The sequence below is a fragment of the Somniosus microcephalus genome, chromosome 21 (assembly GCF_052327205.1).
Source record: "Somniosus microcephalus isolate GS21.2 chromosome 21, FLI_Smic_1.0, whole genome shotgun sequence".
In the NCBI taxonomy this organism is placed as follows: Eukaryota; Metazoa; Chordata; class Chondrichthyes; order Squaliformes; family Somniosidae; genus Somniosus; species Somniosus microcephalus.
This window is the reverse complement of record NC_141007.1, coordinates 38,535,927-38,563,231: the sequence shown is the minus strand read 5'-3', so window position 1 is coordinate 38,563,231 and position 27,305 is coordinate 38,535,927. Positions and strand designations below refer to the sequence as shown.

General features: G+C 41.2%; 1 protein-coding gene across 1 annotated transcript; it reads right to left on the bottom strand.

Annotated features, from left to right (window-relative positions):
• Positions 1-282: 282 nt before the first annotated feature.
• Positions 283-27,120, bottom strand: hs3st3b1b (heparan sulfate (glucosamine) 3-O-sulfotransferase 3B1b). The gene is made up of 2 exons (XM_085963441.1): positions 26,314-27,120; positions 283-3,132 (listed from the first exon to the last, which is right to left on the bottom strand). The coding sequence occupies exons 1-2, from the start codon at positions 26,883-26,885 to the stop codon at positions 2,514-2,516; spliced, it is 1,191 nt and encodes a 396-aa protein (XP_085819567.1). The 5' UTR covers positions 26,886-27,120; the 3' UTR covers positions 283-2,513.
• Positions 27,121-27,305: the final 185 nt, after the last annotated feature.

The following is a 27,305-nucleotide window of genomic DNA, read 5'->3' as shown; positions in this document are numbered from 1 at the left end:
GGTATAGATCAATTCAGTTCTAATAGAGCTGGGCCACAGTATTTATTCAATTGAACTTATGATATTGTCAAGTGGAATGCTGAACATGTATCGGTGTAATTTTGAAATAGATTATACGTCTTTCGAGCTGGATTTATTCAATGCTTTTCTCCTTTGAAATGGAGGCAGCATGCAACAAAATGTAGGAACAATAAAACCAATTGACAAATAATTATACATCCCTTTTGAGAGAATTATTAAGGCCATGAACAAATGTTTCATATTCAGAAAAAAGACCATCAGTTTGGTAAAATATATTTTATTTATTTCTTCATAACAAGAAACAGTATGCTTTTATTCCATTTCCTAGAAAGAAACATTTTTCTCTGTGTAAAATTAATTTTCTGTTGTACATACCACAAAATACTTGATTTACAATTTTTTTTACACATTAACTATTCTAAAGTACAATATTATCAGAAGAAATTTGCTAATATCCGTACTTTTGAATGCAGGCTGAATAAAACTCAGCCACATATTTATTATTACAAACTGATAGCTAACCACCATTTCAAGGTATAAAATTTACCCTTCGGAAGACAATGGATTGGATATGCTGCGATATTATGCATCGGGCAGAACTAAACAAATGTGTAGTTCATTTCAATGGCAAAACTGCTATATAGAGCACTTTGCTGCTGCTGCCTCAGTGCATTCGACATCATAGCATGTTACAGATAGCTTCCATTTTGTACAGGAACAATCGTTGTCACTGAAAGGTGGCATTTTGGACAAGATCTTTTGCTTTTAAAAGCAAAAAAGAGTGGCTTTACTTTTAAAAGACAAAGAAGACCCGAATCTATGGGTTAAAACAGGATAGCATACAAAGTGTGAATCTTAACAAAAAAATCCAAATAAAAAATAGATGTGAAAAATTGTGCTTTGTTCAATAACAAAAATTCTAACTAATCTTAATAGATCGGTGTGGCTGTAGGCTAAATAACAGACATATGGCTTGAAGCTCACTTTTTAAAAAAAAAGTAAAAGGCAGCAAAATGTCTGTAGCACAACAGAGAAATGGGTTTGAGTAACATTGTTGCAGATCTCATCATCGTGGTCCTTGTGGTTTTGATTTCTTGCTCGGGGCCCAAACAAGGCACTAGGATCCAGTGAAGGTTTGGGAATAGCCAAGACCCAAAGGAACACACAATAAGTAACGTTTCTCTACAGGTTTTCCTCCCAGTTTAAATTTTCCTACTTACGAAAAGTACAAAAACAATTTGAGCCAAAGTTCGAGCCTGAAAAGATCTCTATTACCAGTTGCCAAAGTATTGTTTTGCAGTCACTTTCACAAGATTTCCAACCCTTTCACTGGCACAGACCAATATTTGGATTTGAATAACTGATTCAGGCAGCAATGGGACATGTTTCATTTTGAATGGACAGGATCACTTCCTCTTATTTCACAACCATGTCACATTTTAGCCGAAAGGAGCAGAAAGATCGAGTGAGCTACATAACCACCACACCCTGGTAACCACCACGCCCTGGAGTTACACTGAGAGTGCCTGCAAGACCAGAGCTGGCCAGTAAAAGAGCTGAACAACTCCATTTTTACAATAACCATACAGGCATTTATGGCAGTCTCACCGCTGGCCATTATCAAATGATCACAACTACCTTCCTGCAACCGGGCCATGATTTAGGATTAAAGGGATGAGGAGAATTTTCAGTCTACAGGTCACAACCCAACTGATTATAATTAATGATACAAATATCTAATTACGATAGTGGAAATAAATGGACGCCTTTCAAAATTTAGCTCCGAGTTGGTGGTGGAGGGAGGGCGGTTCTGGCATAATTGGAATCAGTTTGGGGGTCTCCGTTTACTCAAACACCACAGAATGACAGACTAATCTACAGTAATCCATGCCGTGACCTTAAAAAGAGAAGACAAGCCAAAGGACTCAAGTAGCAAGATACTGGTAATTATCTGTTCATTACAGGCCTTGGACACAGTTGTTACAACTAGTGATTTAAACAAGGTATGGCAGTGGATTGATTTTTTTTTCCCTTCTTGTTGTCGATAGTCAAACAAGATTTTCTTCTGTTCAACAGCCATGCGCAGCTTCTACACTGACTCATACCATGTGACCATGTTTTGCTTTCTTGATGGACTTTTACCGCAAGAGCTTTCTGCATGAAGCCAATGTAGACAGGCAAGGAATCAAATGCCCAACTGTTAGACCGTATGAACACTGAATACCCGTAACAAAATGTTGTGCTTTTGGATATTAAATCTTAATAGATGAATGACTGTACCATCAATGAGCAATGCAATTAAAAACTGTGGAATGTTAGAAGATATGGGCTGATCTATATACAGTGTACAATGTGGTTAGGCAGCTTAGTGAATTAATTGCTTAAGAATTAAAAATAAATTATTATAAAATAGATTTCTGTACAAGTTACATATATATATAGAGCAATAAATTCACATGTCTTTATCGTAATTACATGAGGTTAAATTGATCTTAGTCCCAGCCAAAGTTCTGTCCTGTCATTTGGTAAAATTTCATGTTGAAAGGCCGGTAGAAGTCTCTCAGCCTCTGCACCACCTCTGGGTCAATGTTGGGATGGGTTCTGCCTTTTGTTTTGCCCAGGCAATGGGGCTTGCTGCTGCCCTCAGGCTTTTTCAAGCAAGGGAAGCCCTTGGTCTGGTTAAAGTAGAAATGTTTGTCTGTGATGATTCTCTTCAGACCCAGAAAGTCTTGCACCTTGCCGAGTTCTCCCGCTGGGTCACTGATCAGCCTCTCTCCACTCACAAACAGAATCTGGCGCATTGGGAAGTACTGTAGCCAATTCTCCAGGTGCTTGGCATATATGCCAATCTGAATCGCGCTCCACGAGGTGTCAATCAGGCCTGTAGTCCTGTTTTTGAAGGTCAAGCTCTCAAAACTGGGGATATCGGGTTTTTTCGAGAGAGTTTGCGTGTAGTCAGAAATAGCCCGCGTGACAGGGTCCCGAACCACCACTATTAGCTTGGCATCCTTGGACATTGCATAGATTCGGCCAGCTGCCTCCTTGGTAACAAAGTAACTGGGAGTTTTCTCCATGGTGATTTGTCCATCCAGTGTTTTAGGCATCAGGTCCCTAAGTAAAAAGAAACATACTTTGATGAAGAAAATTGTCTGAGGAATAAGATCAGAAGTAAAGCAGATAGTCATAAAACCATCAAAAAAATATGGCCAATGTAATCATGTAGAATATATATAGTGCTGTGAATACCCCTGAAAAGACAGCCTGTAACAGCCTTCTGCCAGTCATGTGACTGATAATGGACACTTATTGACCTCAAAAAATTAATTTGCTGGTGTCTCAATGGGACCAAAATTAACACCAGGAGAGCAACCACTCATTAAGCACAAGTAAGTGATTCTTGGTTAAATTGTCTGTGGGAGGGGAGGGGTGGGGGAGATGGGACTTATATAACAACTTGCATTTATATAGCACGGTTAGCACAGTAAAACGTCCCAAGGTGCCCAATCCAGAGTTTATGTAATGCCATTTGGTTAATATGGTAAAAAAGGTAACTACTTGAGATACTCTTGGAGTTTACTGGATTGTCAGAATGCCCTTGATTCGGAAACTGCCTCATGTTACTGAAAGATGCGAGCACTTGTTAAAGCCTGAACACCATCTGGCATTCTGCCTTGTGAATATAATGGTTATTGCAATCAATAGCCATTGCAGCAGTTCGACAAAAATAAAAGCTCAAGGGATTTAAATAATTATGGTTCCTGAAACTGTTTTGAATGTTCAGGTTGCTGTAGGACCCTTTCCCACCCAAAAAAGAAGCTTGAATGTTCTGATAATGAACCCTCTGCCGTTGTGAATTTTTAAATAGGTTCCTGCCATACACCAGCTACTACTGTTAAAATCTATTCTCTAACAATGGTCTCTACTGGGATTTTACACACACTGCCCAACCATTGGGATTGTTTGATTCCAATAGAATAATTGCTAGTAATTCTTTACTTGGACAATTGTAAAATAAACAAAAAACATTTTAATAAGCTTCAATTTATGGAAATGTTATACTGCACAGAGCAAGAGCCCATGTTTCTTCATATTATATGCATCACTGTTGAAAGTTTTAGATCTTACTGTGAGAGTATACACAAGCGATTGTGAAGTTGAGTTATGGATTGTCCTACATGGGTATGGTACATGAGCCTCAGTCTCAGTTGGAGCACTAACCTGCACAGTCACCTCAGTTAGAACACTGACATGCACAGTCAACATGATTAGTGTTAGTCAACTGAGCTGTGAACAATATTTAAAACCCACTAAACCCAAGCCATGGGCACATTTTAAATATGCTACTTTCTACAATTCAATAGCACCTCCCAGCCCCATGGCCTCTACCACCAAGAGGGGCAAAAACAGGCAGATAACGTTAATGCCATCAACTCCAAGTTCCCTTCCAAGTCACACACCATCTTGACCTGGACATATACGCCTGGAATCTCCACAGGGGTCCTCTGGCAGCAGATCACTGGAACCGCCCAGAGAAATGGCACAAGTGGTTAAAAGTGGCATTTTACTCAGTTTCTTCAGGATTTCCAGTGATCTTCCACCAAAATGACAGCAAGAGGTCTCCATGGAAATTTAGGGCCATACTGCCATTTATTCATTATTTCCGGGTCAAAAACCTAGAATTCCCCACCTAAAACCATCATGGGAACACGATCAGCACAAGGACGACAGAGGTTCAAGGAGAAGGCCCACCACAACTTTTACAGCGCAACTAACAATAGGCAGTAATTGCAGCCCACATCTCGGTGCTGTAAAGTTCTGACGTGGTAAAGTGCTTTAGGATCAGAATTTCTGTAAATTGGAAAGGCAATTGATGCAGTGGAGTTATGGTGAATTTGCAAATTTCTTGCAGCTGCACTTCAGCAAATTGTCAATTGCACATGATTCAATTATTTAGTCTGATGGCAAATCAAAGTACACACCATTCCTGTTAAATCAAATAAACAATTTGTATCAAAACCCAATCATTTGAATTAAACAATGTAAACGCAGCAAAATGGGAATTTAGCTCTCGAAAATTTAATCAGCAAGATTTGAATTAAGCAACTTTGAATTAAGAGTAGACTGGACTTCTTTCTCCCCCAAATTTATCTAACACATCTAAAGATGTCTCAAAGTGCTTCATACTATGAATTACTTTGAGCGCAACCATTGGAACATATGTTCCAATGCAGTAATCATGTTCATTCTATTGCACGATCTGCATTGGCTTTGTTAACTTCCTAGCAATTATATTTAGGGATCACACATTTGTTAGTATCTTTCAAGAAAAATATTCACCAACAGCATTTTCTACTAATACCTGTAAAGACCTGTCTTAGTCTAAGAACAGGTTGGCCTACTTTGCAAATTAACTACAGTACTTGGAATCATTCCACATTAAGGCACAAAGTTTGGGAGAAATAAAATGCAAAGTTCAAGACGCAATATAAAATGAGCAATAAGTCCTGGATCTTTAAATATTAGAGAAAGGGAACAAGGATAGACAAAAAGTCTCAATAGCAGGTGGCCATTTTATAATCCAATCTCTGGGCCTAACGCCTTTACTGGAGGTTTTGTCTGCACAGAGGGGCTCTGTGCTAATCTGCTAATGTTTCTCAGAGGGACATTCACTGACTATTGTCAACAGGAGAGTAGGGGATTTGCAAATGTTTGATTTTTTTTTATTCAACTGCAACAAATCCTCTGCTATGGCAGGAATCTAGCGCACCTTCTGCACGAGTGTTATGGATAGATACTTGTGGGCTCCCTCAGATTAAAGAAAAAGCTAACCAGTGAGTTAATGTAAAAAAAAACTGCCGAGCTTGACGGATTGGAATACTCCTAGGGACAAAGTTAAAAGGAACAGTGAGAGTCCAGTGTGCTCATTTCCATCAGTCGTCAGTCATATTTTAGGTTCTTAGAGCTTTTAATTGGTATTAATGTCATCTTGACAGGAAAAAAATCCCTTTAACATTGCACTAAATAAAGATAGCTGAACTTTAGCAAACAATAGGTCACTAAGAAATGTTCTATTTGGATAATATTTCAATTAACTGCAGATAAAAATTGGCAATCTTTGTATTATGGTCCACCTGGTTCAGTAATTCAATCTGAACTATACCAGATATGGTGTACAAAAATTAAATGAGTAGAAATGTGCTGTAGAATAACTGTATTTAGTGTTCTGAGCATTATTTTAAAAAAGCTCTGGGACATTTCATAGAAACAGGAATAAAGTGTTTGGTAAATTAGTGCTTAGGATCAGGGGGCATTAGATATTTTTCGCATCAACTTTGAAAAATACTTAATCAACAGACACTAAAAAGATTCTTATTCTGTTTATTTACTGATATCTCGGGTCTCGGCACTATATACAAGAACTTCCATTAATCTTTCTCAAACTCAAACACTGATCAGCTATATGAAGCATTGGAATTCAGATTCAGTATTCTGCATTAAAACAGATTTACTAATCTCTTTTAATGCTTCATCTCCACCCTACAAATTCACTCTGTTTATATTCCATATAAAATGCCTTTAGACATCTAAGGGAGTGTTTTTATGCTGAAGGCTTGCTTGAACAGGACTGTTTAAAAGAAGGGTCTCATCTAAATATACAACTTAATTCACAGCCCTCTGACACAATCATAATATAGATCCTTAGCACTTGTCACTTCACTTGTAGGCCGGTTATGTTACCCAATTCGCATTGATGTGAAGGTGTATCAGTTTTGCAGCAAATGTGTGACATAATTCAGGTATGAAGTCACCCAAATCAAATTTAGGCAGGCGGTACAAGATCACCGGCGCATTGCACCAAGTGCAGTATAACTCCAAGCTTCAAGAGAGTTTCCATTGGCTCTTCTGTGACACTAAAATTGAACTGCCATTTTAGCACTTATGGAGATACAGAGTTGGTAGCATAACCTGGGCCGTCGGGCTCAGTGACACTAAGCAGCTAGTATAGCTTATATTTTATAACCTTTGTTATTTTAGTGAGGTTTAACAATCTGACCAAGATTGAATTCTGAAAAGCAGCAGGACACAGCAGTGACCAACATGGACAAAATACAGGAAAATTCACACGTCATCTGCAGCTAACCACAAATATATTAACTACTTCAGCATAATATTCCTAAGCATGGCACAACCTGAGAATGTACATTGTTTACGGCTGACGCATCAATAAACCATAAAACAATTTTGTACGGCTCCCAGTACAATATAGAGTAGATGCTATATGTGCTGTGCATGGAATAGGACATCCACTCAGATTACCCATTACTGGAGAAGCATATGTTCAGTTATGCCACTGGAAGTAGGAGTTCTGGCAATGGTTTGAATGTTAAAAAAAATTACCTTGCTATAAACTGGGATCGGATTCATTTTAAGCACAATGGCCGTTTGAATTTAACATTCTGAAAGGAATAAAGTGAACACTTACATCAACACACTTGCGTAAAATGCCGGGAAAAAGTGTGTGGTCAGTAATATGCTTGCTTATGATTTCAATGGTTTGAAGGCAACAAAAGACTAAGGAGCCTGATTCACCATTAGATAAAAAGAGAGGCTGCATCGATATGATTTATAAGGTATAGGTATTCAGAGATTTCATCAGCAAACAGGTGTTCATTCACGTTACTTCAGTCCTGCTTTCAAGACTTTTGTTTTTTCATTTACTTTTCAACTCCAGCAGACAAAGCTGAAAGGCCTACTACAGGAAGCAAGCAGCAGACCTCAGTAGCCTCTTTTATTCTGGACTAGTATACCTGGTTCTATCAACAATTGCTAGGTAGAGGAGCCTCGTCCTATACTAAATAAGTGTCATGCACCATTCAGAATTTTAAAAAGATGCACTAATGCTTTGAAGATGTGCCTAAACCAACCAAACATCAAAAGGCAGTCTTCAAGATCCGTGTCAAACAAAGGTTCATTTAAGTGAAGAGGTTGACTAAAGCAAAACATGCTTCTCTGAACATAGACATGTGATTACAGCTTTAATCTGCTGAACAGAAAGTTTTGATCTATGGTTTTTGCAGCCAACCCATTTTGTTGGACCTTTACACAACAAAAAATGTTAAAAGGAAAAAAAAAAACTAGGATTCTTAACCCACCAGCTAACTTTGGGCTTGATTCGAATCAGTGCGCAGTCATTTTAATTTGCTCCAAGCCATTAAAAATTCATCAGGTATAATGCTCAATGAGTCAAAAAGCACACTACAATTAGGACCTAGCTTTTAGAAGAGGAAAAGCCCCATCACAGATTTTTCAGGGAGGCTCAAGTTTTGAGTAGCCTGCTGCAAAACTCAACATCACTGCCATGTTGATCATTACACAAATATTCTGATGCATGCACTATAATTGTGATGCAAGCTTTTATAACATGGCTTTGACGTAAATTATAAATGTGTCAGGTATTGGCAATGCAATGAAGTCATTGATTGTGTTATACAGTTAACTGGGAATAAAGATCAAATCTCCCACAAGACATTTTACCAATACAACCTTACCCAAAAAAGATCCTCTATTTTATCTCAATAGTGCTTCAACCAGTACCCAAACAAAAACCTAGCTCTCATTTCCAAACTAACATTAAAGCCAGCTTCATCTAGACGCTTGTTTTTACCTTAATCCTTGAAATAATTTAAAGCATTACACCATCAATGTGCAAGAATATTACTGGTCTCTCTTGACCAATAAAACAGGACCACAGACATTCAATTGTTTTCCAATTATTTTTATCACTTTTGTTAAAGGTATTATTAAAAATATTAAATTTACGAGCTGTGCCACAAAATGGATTTACAACAACATTTTGCTTTACAGCAAATCAGTCATGAGGAACTACTCTGCTATTCCACCGCCTTAGAACATAGCTGTCCTGGACACCCAGCCAGCCATCAGTTAGAAAAAATTAATTTTTGAATTAAACTAAAGGCTTGTTAACAGCAAACTTGCTTCATTAACCTATACTCCAAATAGGTGATGTCAAATGGCAGATTACAAAGGGCGATTACTCTTGCTTACATATGGTTTGTACTGAAAGGCGGTAATGTACAAGTGAGCATTCACATCATTGCCAAATCGGAAACTCTCCAGTCATAAGGCATGGGTTATATATATATATATTTTTTTAAATAGAGCATGCCAAAGCTTGTTCGGGAAAGAATCTGCAATAGATGAATGTTTTGTGATGAACTACTATATAAATTCAATTAAGGCAGATTAGCCTTTCTAGATCCTAGTGCACTCAACTTGTACAGTCCTGTCAAACCTAGGAACACCTGTGCTTTTCATTTATATACTTGGATATTAAGTAAGTGCATTTTACTGCACATGCACAGTACTCCCACAGTTGATGGCGAAGCAGAGCAATTCTAGAGACGCAATATATTCATGGGTCACACAAGCTTCCACATGGTCTCCACTTAAATGTTAAAACCACAGAAGCACATTCTCTCTCTTTTAATAATGGTCTCCATTAACTAGTCTCCAGGTTCCAATGGGGCTTGACTGGCAAGGCAGGGTCAGGTAAAGTAAACAGAGGACTATTGTCAGAACATCGTATGGCGACACTCTCAGATTTTACCTAGTCTCTAAGGGAGTGAGCCTTTGGCGCAATGGTAGCATTCCCGCCTCCGAGTCCCACTCCAGACAGTCCCAGCGAGCGGAGCTGGAGCTCCGGCTTGGAGTTCTGGGTTGCCATCCAGCGGGATACTCGCATCTGGTGGGTGTGGGTGTGGGTGGCCTCTCCCCCCTCATCGTATGGGTTGTGGGAGCCATATAGGACTAACCACCCTATCGGCTGGTAGAAAGATGGTTAGGGCCATGGAAGGAGCGTTAACGTGACCAGTCAGGCTGCGAATCCTTCCACTACTTCACATTGTTCCCCAAAGGCAACGGCCAGAAGACATGAAAATGATGACCTGATGAGAACACGGATCTGGAGCCCAAGCATGTTGGGGAAACATCTGGCACACACCTGTGCCCTGCGACTCAGTGCACTGCTGCTCGAGTGCATGGTTCCATGCACAGATTCATTATTACGTGAAGTTACTGGGCATTTCTTAGTGGTGGGTTGCTAGATTCCATTCAATAAACAAGAGTGAGCACAATGAGCTGGGATTTCTACATTTCTATTCAAAAGGTGAAGTAAATTGCAATTCCTTAAAATTTCAAGAGGGTCCAAGAAGAATTCCTCTCTACTAGGCTGGTGATTAATTACATTTTTGCAAAGCCTTTGAGGGATTCCAGAAACGAAGCAGTATTTATTGAGGTCTAAAAATTGTAAAAAGAGGTCAAGTGAAGCATTATCTGTCTGTTGACGTAAACAGCTGTATTTTAAACATCGACAGGCCATTTTCTCAAGTCAACGTGCTTAATTGAAAGTTTCAAGGGGTTTTTAAGTCAATGCATTGAGGGAGGGCTCTGTCACAATCGACAATTGATGACTTGTAATAGAGTTCAAAAATCCATACTCCATTGACTGCTGGAAAGGACATTCTACTTTCCCACAGTGATGAGGCGCGCAGTATTTCATAGCATGACTTGAACCTGCTGAAGCATTCGTGAGGGGAATATCACACCAGCATTGTCCATTCTTGCCCAGGCTGCTCGGTGGAGTGCCGCACAGCAGTTATGTAACCTTCCGAAGGGAAAGGCGGAGGAAATAACTGCTTTGGGTGTCTCATGCACTCGAAAATTACACCATGTGCTGTGCAAAGGGTGCTGACAGAGATGCCTATTGTACAAACAAGTCTCTTCTCTCACCATCCCCCAACTGAAGAATGCAATGTGGCACAGAGCTTCACAGAAGGAGAAAATGGCTGAATTAAAAACATTAAGGATACGTATTCCTTTGCTCAGAAATCTTAGGGACAATGTAGGCACAAGTATAAAATGGCGTTCACAGGCTAATGCTATATCTACTTTAACAATAAAATCAGCAAATGGAGGGAAATTATAGTCCAGGCCATTCGTTACTGCAACCAAAAGGCTGTGTCTGTGTGTTAAACGGCAATGCCCACTTAGCACTGACTTTTAAAGGTGAGGTGATTAATCTATTTATCTTGGTTGTTTGCCAGAGGTGTTAGTAACCTGTTACTGACCCATCTTATCGCTGAAGAAAAACAGAAGCATATCAAAGTGACAGCAGTTTGGGGCCTCAATCAGAAACAAAGCTCTCGACACTCTCTTAAAAAAAAGGTTACATTTATAGCACCTGATAAGTCTTTCAGCAGGTGTGCCCTGCCCACCTCGGGAGGCGGCGATGTGCTGGTCACGCTACGCTTTTGGGCTCGACGCTCGATCGACATTTGCTGAAATTCAATCCGCAAAAGCACAATCTAGCTGCTCCGAACTGTGCGGCAAATGGTGCAGTGTGGCACCTTGTCGCCGGTGTCATGTGGAGCCGGCTGCAAGTGCTTCTACTTTCTAAAAATGCGTACTTCAAGCAAGCTGTGCTGTGTGTGAACTCATCACCATGTTAATGTGTGAAATTGTGGGTCATCCCGTAAGACATTGCACACTTTTTAAACAAAAAAACCCCAAGACTACGCCTTGGTCAACCTCAATAAATCCACTACTTTTGCTTTGGCCTGCATTTAACTAAGAGTTTCAAGCAAGCTTCCACCACTTTATCAATTTCCTCCTGTTTCCCAAAGGATTTGATTTGATATTTTTTCTGAAAATGATTTCAAAAGTAATTGATTGAAACCACCTGTAATTTTCAAGGTATTCTCACCATTTTCTCTCCAAACAATGTTGTTCAGTCAATGTCAAATAACCAATTGAATAATTTCTACCACTCAGTAACTTTTAACAGCATCCTGCTCAAATGACTAGCTCTGAACTCGGCTGCCACTTGGTTCCAATGCAGAGTAGAACAATGCTAAACCAGTCCAGGCTTGGCAAAGAAAAAAACAGAACAAAATGCTGGCTTGTTGGCTTCCAACTAACGCAACTTACATTATAGACCGCATACCCCACAATTCAACACAGTGCCACGTGTGGCATAACCTCATTGTTGCCTGATGCATTATCTGTCCCGTAGTATTTTAAATTGCAGTGTGCCAGTAAAATCAGCTCAAAATAGGAATTCCAACTCAACTGCATCCAAAGCAGAACTTGACACCATTCTGGAGCTTGGGCACCAGATGCTGGTATTACATTACAAGGTTTAGCAGAATCATTTGCGGTTGATCACACAGGTACCTCCTGTGCAATCTTCTTAGATTTACTGCTTTTGCTATTGGTCAAAAGCTACTGTTTGGATCCATATAATTCTAAATCAAAATTGTGCAGTTCCAAGGCACTGACTACAATCCATTTTATATCTTGAAAGCCTCCTTCATATTGTAACCGTTCTTAGTTTCCACTTTATCTGCTAGCTGTAACTAAGTGTTGGGAGTGGTGAATCTCAGGATACCATTTCCATTTATGGCCCATTGATACTTTGGGTGCCAAGCAGTTGGAAATGCAGCCATGTGCATTCATAATGAATTCTGAACAGTCACATTCAAACTTCCTCCTGCTGTATTATATGATCATAAAAATAGTCAAAGTATTTTTACCGTCCAACATCAGAGAGTTAATTATCTCCCTTCACACATTACTTTAGAGATGCTGTGCCTCAAAAGGTTTCAGCTTTCTTGAGCGCAGCCTGGATTATTTTGGGAATGGGTAGGAGGGGAAAGGGCTGGCGAATTCACTCCAGAAGGTGGACGTAAACCACATTAGCAAACACACACACAGTAAAGGAGCATTGTCCCTTTGTTCTTTATTTGGTGTCCCCAGCTACGCCCCAAATTTGAAGTCACTGTCACTTGCGTCCGGGGTGCCCGCCTGAAACAAGCATTAGGTATCTTGAATATACAAAGCAGGGGTCCAAACACCTATTTTAAGACCCCATTCTAAATTAGTCATTAATTGACGGAGCATGCACCAGGTCTACAGCGGGTTAACCAGCCTTGCCTAAAGCGACCGCTGGAGCCGCCCTCAGCAGGATATGTAAAAATGTTATCCTTTGGTTTCTGTGGCTCCAGGAGCAGCAGGAGTGCTGCTCCTGGCTCCACAAAAATACTGCAGGTCACTGCCGGCCAGGGCTCACCCCCTCCTGTTTACTACACACACCCCCGCCCACCCCTCAGAAGTTACCTGTGGGCCAGCTCAGGATCTTAACCAGCTGAATTTCCCAAAGCCCAAATCCAGCGAGCTGCACTGGGGCCCCCGATTGGCATCTGCAGGTTTATGGAGGCCAGGCGCGAGGCCCAGTTTCTAGTGAATCTAGGACCGACGTCTTCGAGCGCGCATTCAAGACGCGGCATCTGTTCCGTGCCAGTTTCCGGCGCTGCATGAATTTCTCAGCCATTTTATTTTAAACAGGAATTCCCATACATTAACTTGACAATTAAAAATGGTTGTTTTGCTTTTGCATTCCCCGTATTTCACGCATGCCAACACATTCAGCCCATTAATTGGGGGGTGCGTAAGGCATTGCACCATGGTTCAGTAATGTGCATTTATCCAGCACTGACCCATGGCCAGTAATGAAAAATACGATGTCATGATTTTAAAGATGGCAGCAGATAAAACAATTTGTGCCGCAGCCTTGATCATTTTTGGTAAGAATGTCACAGCTGTTCCATCCCCCCCCCCCTTCTCTTGCCATAGGTTTCTTACCCTTGGCGTTGCAATTTCCACATCAAGCTGGAGTCTTGGAAGTCACTGGGCCCATGCAAAATCTTCCACATGTGTAGACTGATTCAGTTACGTCCCGGATGGTCTCAGCAATTGTATCTCATGACTGGAAAGTGGGAGAAATATTACAAGACTGTGGGAGGTTTTAACTGTAGCCAAACCGTGCGAGTAGCACAGTCGGAGGGAGTGTTGACGTTCAATTTCTGCTGTTTTAACAAGAATAACTAAGATTATTCTCTGCCACTGTTCCTTTGCTTGGCTGGCATCGCCATGGAGAAGCAACCAATTAAAGCAGAATGTTTCCATTTAAATAATTGCACCACTGTCTGCTGCTTGTTAGGAGGCATCTCGGAGTCCATGAGAGACACACTGAAATGAGCTACTAAGGTAAACATTAATGGCCTGTCATATTTCCAATGTAGAATAGTTTGTACTCAATGACGAGTATCTTTTTAAATATATCATAAACCAAATAAGCCATTGCACTACCAACATATATTAGTAAAACCACACAATTTGAAGCCTTCTCATCTGCACCCGATTAAAACGGTGGCCACAATATTTCATGAAAAAAAAATTGAACTATTCATTAACGAATGTCAGATATTTGAGAACTATTGCTACAAAATTAGTGGGAACTAATTACCCACATGGTTTAAACCTCACCAGCAATATTTTACTGGAGAAACATCAATCTTCACACAAGTTACTTTATCACCCAAGGATCTTCATGGGAAGAAGCCCTCGAGGTGTCAGATACTATTATAACTTTTTGGCCAACATTAACATGCATCAGTTTCCTGGTAGAATAATAGGAGCTATTTATGCTGAGTCTGTGCCTCCTGATGAATAGATGAGCCACTGGAGCATTAAGAGTTAATAATTGATAGAAGTCTAACGAAAGTAGTTTGGTCCTGGTTGTATTCTTTGACTTTGGTGTTTTTCCTCTCCCTCCTTAATTTTGTGAATAAACATCAATGCAGGTTTGCATATTGTTAAAATAAGTGTCCAACATCCAAATTAGAAACCTATAAAATAACCCTTTCATTTGGTCCAAAACTAAAAAAAAAAAAGATTTATTGCTGTACATGAGACCTACAGATCAACTGGCTTCTTTTGATACAGCTGACTTCAGCTACAGGGGAAAGCAAACCTTAATAAGGAAGAAGAAATATGTGTAGAAAGAAGTTTGATGAGGGGGGCTGTTTGAATGGCCATGAACAATAATTGGCGGTACACCATGTGTGGAAGGCTTTCTGCCGACATGGGTGTTTGACATGAAGTTCCTGTTGGACTGAATTGCTTTTGTTTCCGCCTTCAGCAGGAGATTCCTATCTCGCTCAGCCATGTTTTCCCAACTGTTGTGGCCACATTCAGTGGTGGCCGGCAGGGGCCAGGCCACCCCAGTAGCCTCACCCCTCCCCTCTCCCCATGTCCCCCTTACAATTAGTCTCTGTAATTCAGAATGAAAACAATCCACTGCTTCTCAGTGCGAGATGAAAGGAGTTTGTGCAGCAGAAGTAATTTCACTGCTGTGAAGAGGCCACTCCAGGCATTGTGTCCAGTTAAGGAGTTGGAACGGGATTGGCTGACAGAGGTTGCCATGTGATTCTGCTGCTACCTACTGTTTTTATGGTGCTTAGGTAGAGCCTGTTGGGATAATGGTCACAAAAGAATACAGGAGAGAAAGTAATCTTTTAATGCACAGAGGAAAGTGTTTTATTTATACAACACCAGTTCCTCGTCGCCTTTGCACTTAATTGCACGCAGTAGAAAGCGTTCTTCATGCTGAACATTTTCTAAGGAAATCCATTGTCCTTTGCCTCACAGTGGCCTAATTACATAAAACTTTAAACAAGCACATTTTATGGTTCAAGATCACAGCTCTTAGGAGTATATTAACTTGATACGCTGAGCAAACCACTCAAGTTTACCAACAGTACGTAACGTTAGTTATGTTGCAGAGCGGTGCTGAAATCAAGCAAAAAAAAGAGAATAGTAAAGTACAACAATTCTCGTTTGGATTCTTACAATCTCATATCTGTGATTTTACAAATGTAGAAGTTAATCTAATGGGGAAAAAAAAAACATATGAAGTAGAAGCCAGAATATTTTATAAACAGCAGCCAGTTGTATACTTCAGCTCCTCTACACATCTATAACATCAATTTAAAAAAACAGATTGAAACTCAAACGATGTCCAATTCATGTTCTACAAATGAACCTAAACTTAGATTTCGGATTGTTTATCTCAGTGTGACAGATTTCAAATGACTGTTCTAGTAGAATCCTCCTACAATGTGCATTGTTTTAAAAAAAAGTAACTAAGTTTATTCAGCAAACCAAAGTTCCAAAACAAGAGACTAATTGTTTCTTTAACTAGATGCACTCAACGTGCTTCCAACAAACTATCAGAATGGGTGGGTGCGTTGGCATGCTGCAACCCCTCAATGCTTTTTAATGCAAAGTTATTTCCGAAGGCAGCGAAGTGATGTGTAACCTAACATTAAACCTGTCTAGCCTTAAAGTCTGTTCAGAGTAGAAGAGGTGGCAGTCAAGCAACTAACAGAAAACGAGGTTTAGTTACTTTGTTCTTTAAACTACAGGATATTAGCCTGACCTTTCCCAGAATGCTGCTGGTCCAGTTGTCCATTAAAAAATCCAGAATGTAAGGCTAATGAGGCATTTGGGTCAAGAGCCTGCAGACCAGGGAAACAATCAGGGTCAAAAACTCCAGTAACATTTAAAAAAAAAAAACCTTGTGTTGGGTGTGTAAGAAAGACAGAAATGCAGAACAAGATAAACAAAAGATGGGCAGATATAATCATTTCTCGAACCCAAAAAATCCTTCATCTAATGGATTGATTGTGTGCTATTAATGACACAGACCTTATATGTCAACAGAAAATGGAAGTTAATGCCCTATTTGTATTAATACTATGCAGTTCCAAATTTAACAGTGTAGATTTCAACATCTGAAGCCATTTCTTCAATGATCCTGCTAATTGCAAGAGGCAAGAATCTTTGTTCACATACCCACACTCCAACCCAGCATCAGTTTTCAAAATACATGCCAAGATAATACTATTGATATTTTCCCCATTTGCAGGTTGTTAATAAGGAAAAGGTATGTTATCCTGATGGATAATTAAAATAAATATTAAAAGGTGAAATAAAAGGATAAAGATAAAAGCCTCAAACTAAAACAGTTAGCCAAAATAAAACTTACGAATGCATTTATCTCATTCGATAACATCCCTTGCCAAATAAAGCATTAAATGGTACAGATTCATTCTTGCAAAACCCACTGGAAGATATTAGCAGTTTTTAATACAATTCAATTTGATTAAATATAAATTGACATTCTATTAACTTGGCTGAAGTCTAGGACAGCTTAACAGAAGTTAAGTAGCAAGGGTACTCTGTCTTTAAATCTGTAGACTACTTTTTCCAAAGATCAAATCCACAATTTTATTTTAACAAATTTACCAATAACTGACCAGTCATCTTGGTGTGCTTAAACAGATTTAGCATTGGGACCAATCAACTGTTTTACAATAAAATTTCACAAATTGGGCAAGACAAATAATTATAAAAAATATTTTCATTATGGCTTATTGGGAAAGAAAAATATCATGGTAAAGCTTTGTATTATAGATGACCTGGATTGTGAGGGTTGAATTGAAAATTCACAATACAGTAGGGCACAATAACCACTGTAACCCTAAACGGAGAAACTGCAACACACGCAACAACTAAGTCAGGTGGAAAGGCGTTCACTACAATGCAAAACATGTTAGAATTATATAGTGTCCATTGCAAGGCACCAATGATAATTACAAAGTGAACATGAAGGCAAATGTATTATTGTGGGAACCTGTAAGCCAGCATTAAGTGCAGTTCTGAGTAACAGATTTACTGGTACTGTACAAACTTCAAACGTTAGGTCAGCTTCAGTGTGACTGCCTCGAGGGATATTTAGGACAGTGGCATTAAACAAATTAAAAATAACATCACTAAACACCTAGTAAGTCACTGATGTGCGGATAGTGTAATGACTCATGCCTTTGGTTACACAAATATTTCTCTGGTACTCACGCAAGCTTGCAGAGCCTCACTGGGCTCTTTCCATTTGATAAAGTGGTCGTCAATGGTAAGGCAGTTGACTGACAGTCACTTTATCACCTGCCGAAGGGATCTTGGAAGGTTTTGAAAGTCTCTGTTACTCGTTATACAATTGGTGTATCCCTCTTCCTATACAATATCAATATTATATAGTTCAGTAGATCATTAATTATATACAAGAAATTTGTTGGGTGAGGTACTGATCACAATTGATGAACTTGATTGACTTAAGTTTTGACATCTTAACCTAATCTGTAAGACACACATTCAGAAAAATTCCCAATGCACTGTCCAGGTAGTTGAATGAAAGAATTCTTGCAGCAAGGACTGCCTCATTTATCAATGGTATGTGTAAGATATATTACCATTTAAACAGAGGTCGTGGGAAAGATTTATTCAACGACATAATTTGTTAGAAAAATTCCCCTTACAAGTTTTTTAAATTAATTATGAATTCTGCAGAATAGTCATTTCTCCTGCAAATTTGTTTAAGTCCAGTCACTATCCGTGCATTTACTTAATGGTAATCAAGATCATGAAGAGATTCTGCACAGTCCCGTTTGAAATGCTGCAGCTGTCTGAAACAAATTTCCCTGATTTTCAGTAAAATGCAAGTCTTACATGCTTTACGAAAGACCGCTGGAAGCGCAGTTTGTTGTAACATCCTTCAGCCTCTTTAATGTAATAGTCGGAAAAACTTCTGAATACTGTACCAAATGTCTGAGTAAAAAGAATGAGGTACAGCTTTTATTATTAACCTTCCCTCCGCCATACAACAAATCCACCACAATGATTGTAAAATTGTTTAACGAGACAGAATCATTCTTCAACTGGTTGTCCTTGTCTTATCTATAATTTTGAAACCAGTTCATGTCCTGTAAGTTACTCTCATCAGCAGAGCACTGGTTCAGGCAGGTTAATTACTGATAGCTGCAAATATGAAACCCCCAATTCTTGTAAAACAAACACCAGGCTCACCCTAGTACAAATGCTTTATACACACAACAAATTAAACTGGTGATATATTTAGGCTTTTTGCTAGAACCTGCAGATAATCTGAGAGACAGGCTAATTACTCTGAAATATGACAATATATATTTCAACCATGTTAGAACTGCTGTATCCCCCATAATGAACCTGATCAGATTCTTGGTCGCTCACTAGCACACAGCCACTCACAGTGGAAACATTCCCACATCTTACATAGTCAAGCGATAATTACTAGGTTTAATTAAGAAAACAACTGCAGTTAATAAAATTCAAGTCAATGGAAAATTGCAGTGGTGTAATTTAGTGCAATGTTTGATGTGCAAATGGTTCTGGTGTTGCCCATTCGGTGTGAATAAACATAAAGGGATCTCTAAGCATTCAGGTAGCTATCTAATATGCAGTATGGAAAAGTTGTCCATTCACCTACCTTGGTCTGTATTTACAAAACACTTATGTAAATGTACCTTCTGTAACTCCCTTGACAATTAATAGGAGGTGCACAAGGAGCTTACTCTAATAGGAGTGCTAGTCTCTAAATACAATGTATTGAGTATACTTAGTTGTTAACCTATATACTGGCAATACACTGGGTCTGCCAAAATGGGAGTACCTCGACAACTAAAAGATAATGCAGTTTTACTGTTTTCTCAGGGGTAATCTCCTCTGGTGCTTTTCTAGACTCAATTAAAATTGAACGTTAGCTATATACATTGAGAAATGCTTGGCTCATTGACAAACTCTGTCAGTGTCTTGAAAGTTTACAGTCAAACTTGATTACAACTCCAAATCCTCAATGTTTCCCCTTCTCCCTGTTGAAGCTTCATTATACAAGGACGCCAACCTCAATTACATGAGTCTCCGTGCCTAAAAATGGACACAAGAGTTCAGTTTCCCGGCAATAAACACCCCTCAGCTTGACCAGCACAACACTGATAAAACAAAATGAAGCTTTGATTCAAACAAAAACACTTTGGTCCTGTGATTTTATAGTGGGGTTAGACTGTATTTGGCACACTAGAAAACTTGCTGACTCACTGGTCCAATTCATTATGATTTCCCTTTCCTTAACTTACTGAGGGCACTGGGCAAGCTGTTCATCCCAGGTAACTCAGGAGCCAGACTAATGCAGTGTTCTTAGTCAGACAACCAGATTACATTGTGATTCTTTTTATCATATACATATCCCTACAGAAAGATTGGTGTCTATACACATACATCTATTATTGGCAGGATGTAAATCCCCCAGGAGTGGACTCGAATGTGATTCATCAGCAATAAGGATGGCATAATTTGCATGTAGCCCTACTTGCGGGTTTATTTACCGACGGGATTCCAATCCGGTGATAGCAGCTGATCCCGCTAATTAAACGAGGAACCCCTCCCCTCCCCCACACCCTCCCCTCTCTTTTCCTGTTTCCTTTGCTCCATATGCTAAGTGACAGCCACAGCCATGTCTCATCAATTAAGCCCCCCCCCCCTCACTCGCTGGGCACAGATCCTCCTTAAAAAACTGTTGGGCCAAGTGGATGTGGCTTGTGAAAAGATGACTTCCTTCCTATGGGGGCTTCAAAAAAAACTATTCTTTTAATCTCTTCCTCCACCGGCATAAAAGAGAAGAAAGAAAATGATTAGACACCAAAGGAATACCATCTTAAGAGGCTTTTCCTAAAAAAACAAAAAATTATCTACATTTGGTAGTTAGTTAGTAATTCTACACATCCTTTGTGGGGGAACCTTAACAGCAAAACATTCTTCCTTCCAAAGACAACAGTGAGCATGGGTTAAATTAAATACTTTTGCGGGAGATATCGCTAACCGCGACCGCTCCCACAACATGGTTTGTTTTGCTCGTTTTAAATCAGGCGAAGTTTCTGGGTACTAACACCTCGTGTTTCAACTTTAACTGAAGTTCTTCGATTTAAACTGTTCTGAAACGTCATTTTGTTTGGGGGAGGGGGGATTTCAGTTTCACATTGGGCACGGTATTTATTGAATGTTCCTACAAATCGAATATAGCGGGAGGGGCCAAACCATTGCGCAATGGCAGGTCAGAAGATGGGAGCCAGAACGTGAGCTCAGCCAACACTGGCTGCCGTGCGGGCTCCGCTTTGAAACAGAAATACACCAATGATATAACTCGCATATCAATCCCCGTGACAACATTAAAGATTAACTGCAAATTCAGTGAGTATTGAGATTAATTTGCTGAATCGACGTTCAATTCTTTAGAAACCTGAACTAGACAAAGAGTAGTTTTGATCTGCAGAATAGATTGTATTGTGCCTTTCATTGAAATATGAATATCACCACATTGTATTAGTATAGCAGGACAAAGATGAATATCTCCGGCACTTTAAATGGCCAGATAGATTGTTAGAGTGAGTTTCAAGAGCCCAACAGGCGAGGCAGCAAAACACGATCCTCGGAGGTGGGTTTTTTGTTTGTATTCTAGAGTTCCTTCTTGCTGAGGAGGGTCACCACTTGTGGATTGGGAAATGTCAAGTCTTCAAAAGCCGCAGTGGTGCAGCCGGAGCTCGGGAACCTGGTGGTGGCAGCACTGAATCGGAATGAAGCGACCATCTGTCTGGGCAACTCACGGGAACACCGCCAGGGAGCTGCCTCGCCTCCCACCGTCTGATCGCCAGCTATTTTTAATATTGCAAAAAAAAAAGGACGAGGGGTTTCAACCCGCCCTCCTCCCCAACCCTCCAAAAAATATAAGCATGAGCAAAAATCTGTTTCAATAGGCTTGTCAGTTTCAGCGGCCAAACTTCCAGTCAGTTACGAATTTCGATAGCTATGGAAAAAGTTCTGATTTTAGAAATGTCAACGAATTGCCTTTGCCTCCGTTCCCGTGCCGTCCCTATCCAATTACTGTCTGGAGTGAAATACCAACGCTCTCCCCTGAATGGCAACTGAACCCTAATACAGCAAGAGGCGGCACTTGGAATGTGCAGCCTATTTAAAACTTAATAATAATAAACACACACGCCCATTGAATATACTTTGGTATACTGTTCAGGTCAGCGGACCCCCGGTTTTCGGGGTCAAGATCCAAACTAAGTTAAGAAGCAACAATGTTGTTCCAAATCGACATTTGGACAACTTTTGCCTTTCACTGCTCTAAGCTGCCAGTCGCCACTGTTGAGAAATTACACCAGGGCTAAACCATCACTTTGTCCTTATTAACAGCTCATTCGCCGTCATAATTAGCCGGCGCTTAATGTTGAGGCCGAGTCCGGCCTGGATTACAATTATCTTCCAGCTTAACAAAAAAACAGCCGGCGATCCCCTGGCAGATGGACTCTTGTTTGTTTCTTTTGCCACCTCCGTCCTGGGTCTGGAAAAAAAAACAACTGCCCCGTGTTGTGACAGTAAACAGAAACAGACTCCCCAAAACTCTGGTCCGAGTCCCAGAGCATCCATAGACTCCAAGTGGCGAATGGTGAGGAGTCCCATTTTTCGTTACTGTTCCACAAATCGGTGCAGATATTCGACCACAAACAGCGGAAGGGGGGGGGGGGGGGGGAAACAGAACTCATTGATTGTGGTTTATTGCATTTAAGCCAAATACGAAAACATCGGAATATTATCCCGCCAATTTTACTGGGAAAAATAATGGGAATTAATTAGAATTTGAACTGAAAAATGATTGCTCAGAAAGCTACTCAAGATTTGTATTCGATATTTTGGTCCGCCCTTGAATATTAGGACAGATCGCTGCCCTGTTGAGTATTGCTTTATGGGGAAAGGGGACCTCAAACAGGAGAGATCTTTGAGGCCTCTAAACTTATTAAAATTCACTTTTAAAGGGGCTCCCAGCTCTCGTTGGTGTAAAGCTGGGAGTTTTCCATCCAGTGACATGGCTGATAATTCGATGTTGGTTTCAGGAGGATCTGAACTTGTCGAGCAGTCCCCCAGGACTCTCTCACTGCAGATTGTTTTAGACAAAGTACTGATAACACGGGAGAAGGATACACGCATTTGGGGGTTTATTTTCTTTTCCTCTTGGTGTTGTTGGTTAATGTTGATTTACCTTCCACTCGAGCCAAGTCAACAACACGAGCTCGCAGTGGCGCAGCTTGAGACGAGCGCAGAAATCAATAATAGAAAGCAAGATTTCCAACACTTAAATACTCGGCTTGGAGAAATTCTGGACACTTGGGCAGCTTCACTCGTTTAGGGCTGTAACCAAGTAAAACACACTCCAGAACAGGCCAATGAGAACCAATTCCCGGATAACATGCTCCAGTTGTGCCATATGATATTCCAAAGTCTTGTTCTAACAGTTTGACAGAAATGTCGAGATTCTAAAAAAGATTGCAGCTTGTGGCCAACAGTAAACTCCATTATAACTAAAATAACCAAAAACACACACACGTCACTGTTTGTTTAGAGAGTGTAATGTATTAAACAAAAAGCAGTGTATTGAAACACCGCCTGAACAAGTTCCCACTTCCTCCATTCCCAATACTGCTTGCATTCGCGCGTTTGGGATTTTATGGGCACAGATTATTTCTCCACTTTCAGGGAGTACAAGTAATTAAAAGGCGACACACATCTCTAGTTACATTTTCTCTGACGATTTTTTAAAATTCTTCCCTTCGGGTCAATTAAGTAAATAATCCATAAATCAATATATTAAAAAAACAAATCGGATTTTAACGACTTTTAAATTATACAATTCATTATGACATTTTAGTAGGTTACACTCCACGTCAGGGCAATGATTGGGAATAATGATTATAAAACGCTTGACATTTTTATTGCACTATTCTCAAAAGCGGGCGAAATTTAAACAAGAAACTCCATGCAGAGAAGTATTTTATCATATAGAAAACTTCACATCAAAGTCTTTCCCCCCCAAGGCAAACTGAGCGTCTTTGGAAACAGAAGACAAGTCGATGTATTTGTGTGTGAGAAAGATCAGAATAAACCCCCATCAGACTGGGGAGATCTCGCCAGCTCTGATATGACACCTTGTTTTCATATCTCAATTGAAACAAATCTTTCAGAAAGCACGGAGAATAAAAGGAACGGGACGTTTCATCATCAGGTGAAATTAAATCAACACTCCCCGATGTTTTGAAAACGACCAGGAGGAGGTCGAGGCTTTGATTTGATTTTCAGATTCTAACCCGTCTACAAAAGGACTTCTCGCTTTCTGTTGGCCTGTTGAGACGACTCACGCATGGAAGGAAAAGTGGAACAATTCTGCACAGTCGGTTCATCTCTCATCGCCTTCACTCCTAACATGTGAAGGTTTAAAAAAATCTACAAAACACAAATTTTAAAAGGGAAAGGCCGCCTGTTGTGAAATAATTTTACATTCAATTTGTTTTATAACATTCGTCCACCCGACGCAGTCATCGGGCCGAAGTAAGGAAAGCTTTAAAAGACGCTGTAAAGCGGATTAGGGAACAGTCGTCAGCGAAGGCAACACAATTTCCAGTAATTATGGCCAATCATCTGATCAGAACACATTGGAAATCATTAGCTGAGACAGTTCTAAAGGCTAATGTTTGTGAGTATTGTCTAATCTGGACAAATGGATGAAAACTAGTTTCATCCGTCTTAACTCTCGTTTCGCCTCAGTTCCCAAGAAAGTTGGGTCCGGAAAAAACCCAACTGAGGACGTGACAGGGATGGTTGCATTTTTAATCGGGAGATCAGACGGTAGGTTTTGCAGGTGAGGCGAGGCGCCGGGTTGCCAGTCTGTGCCGGAGCATGTGTTTAAAATCAGAGGAGAGCGGCCACAAGTTACACAAACAGTCGGATAGCCCATCAACCGGCGGGGGACGCGAGCATCGCGGAGAGCAAATTGGTTCTGGGAAGATTTCTCGCTGCTGTCCTTGGAGGGATGGGAAGCAGGGCTCGATCAGACTGCATTCACAGAAATCATCAGCTGGGGCAGAACGAGCAGCAGGTTCCACGAGGAAGAGGAAAATCTCTGGTTTCCCTGCATCCCGATTTATTCCCAGGGCTTGTGTTACTGAGACGTTTCCTGGCTTGATGGATTTAAGCTAAAAGACTGCTGGGGTTCACCTTTTGAACCGACACCATATCCCCTTTTCCTGGCCCACTATGGAGATCTATAAAAATAAAAAAAGCACACTGCCCTCAGCTCCCTATAGTTTTAACCTAATGAGTTTTGCACCATAATTTATTTTAATGATCTTTCTATCTGACCCCCTCCCCCATACACGTTTAAGTCACTCTCCATGCAGTCTTCATAAAAAGGGTGATTTGGAGAACATTGGAAAATAGACAGCATGACTTGGGCTGAAACTCCGACTGAAGAAAGATCGAAATACAACAGTTGAGTTACTGCTCTGAACGAAACGCTCAGTTGTGTGAAGTAAGTGGTGTGACTGCTCATATACCACACATGCTGACAACACTGCAGTCAAAACCCAACTTCAGAGCAGAGTTGGCCAAAAATAAGCACCCTTCCTTGGTCGCAATAAAGGGTTGAAGGTATAAATTAATCATTGCTTCAAGGTACATTGTGCAGCTCGTGAAATCCCCTCTTTGCAGATGACAAGTAACACAGTATCGTGCTGTTCTCCCTTATACCGTGGCGCCATTCGCCTGGCGATAAAAGCTACAGAATTCCGCGTGCCGGGCTGTGTAAGTTCATTAAAATAATTTTTTTAAAATTTACATCCATTTTAAACCTTGTGAAAGGGAGACAGTATAAGCAACACACACACACACTTGATCTTATAAACAGACTATTATATATTAGAGAGAAGTTAACCTGCCGCTTTCCCAACTCTTAAACACAAACCTCTCTAAGAGAGCGGCGATATAAAAATGCCATGCATCATCAATCGGGTGTCAGAGAGTGAGTATTGAAGCTCAGGTTTATTACATCACCCAGATGGAGAATAGTCTGTTAAATCAATATTTAAAAAGAAACACATTCATGCGTGACGTCGCTGCCCAAAAAATGATGAGATTTAGTGTTAAATCAGGTCGGGTTCAGGCGTTTGACTTTTATTTGGGGCATGTACAGTAACACTCTCCCCCTCTCTCTCTGGGGGTGTTGCCCAAGAAAAGAAAGAGTTTGATAGATGACAGACTTTCAAAACGAGATGCAGCCTGTTGTGGGCTGGGCGGAGATGCGCCCCAAACGCGTTGGCATTTGGTGCAACATCCGCAACTCGATTTCAGTTTAAAGTAATACATCAAAAAAAACAGGTTCAAACCAATTCTCCCCGATATTAACTGAGCCTTGTATCCCAGCCCCGCGGTAATCGCGGAGTGCCAGTCCCTTGTGTACAGCGGCTGGCTGGTCGCACCGCTTGGCCGAGTTGACGGGGAGGGGAACTGGCTGGCAGAAGGCTCCTAGTCCTCGGCCGATACTAAGCATCCCTCCCCTCTCCACACCCCTCCCCAAACCAGCAGCAGCCCCGCCAAGATCACCCCGACACTTACTTATACCACTGCATCCCCTTATCGTAGTGTCTGTCGAAGAAATGCGGCTCTGCCCCCACCGCCCTGATATCGGGATGGACCCGGAGGAATTCGAGCAGAGCCCGGGTGCCGCCCTTCTTCACCCCGATGATGATGGCCTGCGGGAGCTTTTTGGCTCCGTAGCCGCTCAGGTTGAGATCAAAGGGCTTCTGCGAGTGTCCGCCGGCGGCCGTGGGGCTCTCCTCGGTCGGCTCGACCGCGTTGTCGCCGTCCTGCAGCAAGTCTCTGGAGGCGGACCTGAAGGCGAGCCCGTCCGGGGCGGCAGCCGAGAGCCCGGGCGCCGCCTCACCTGCTTGTTGCTGGGCTCGGAGCAGCAGTCTGGACCTCAGCTCGGAGACCCCGGCTCCCGAGACCGCGGCTGACTTGTGACGGGCCGACTCGGCGAGCAGGCTGGGCGCGGAGAGGCAGAGGCCGGAGCAAGAGTAGAAGATGTAGACCCACAGCAGGAGCATGGTGACAAGCAGCAAAAGTTTCTTTCGTAGCGCGGCCGGGGAAGTGAAATCTGAAGGATACCAGCTCAGGCTACATTCCATGCCGTGTGGAACCGACTCATTGTTAACCAGCCACAACTCCTACAGAAAGTGCAATGGGATGATCCAATAAACTTCCATCATCGAGAAACGCAGCATGTGAGCGCTGGATGTCATCAGACTGTTGACTCTGGCCACATATTCAGAAGAGCTCTCGCTGGGTAATGGGATAATCACCCGTCCCTTGTATCCTCCGCTGATTCTGCCACTAATTCCCCAGCTCAATATTGCTCCCAGTCTACTTGATGGAGCGGGCAGCGTGACGCCGGCTGATTGACATCCGCGGGAGCCAGACACGCGCCTCCATACATGTTAATTAGCTGACGTCGGCTCAGTCCGCCTCCAATCAGAGGAGGCTGCGGCTGGACCCGCCCACGGCCCGCCCCTTGGCGGCCAGTGCGCTTTCCCATTGGCTCCTGGCCC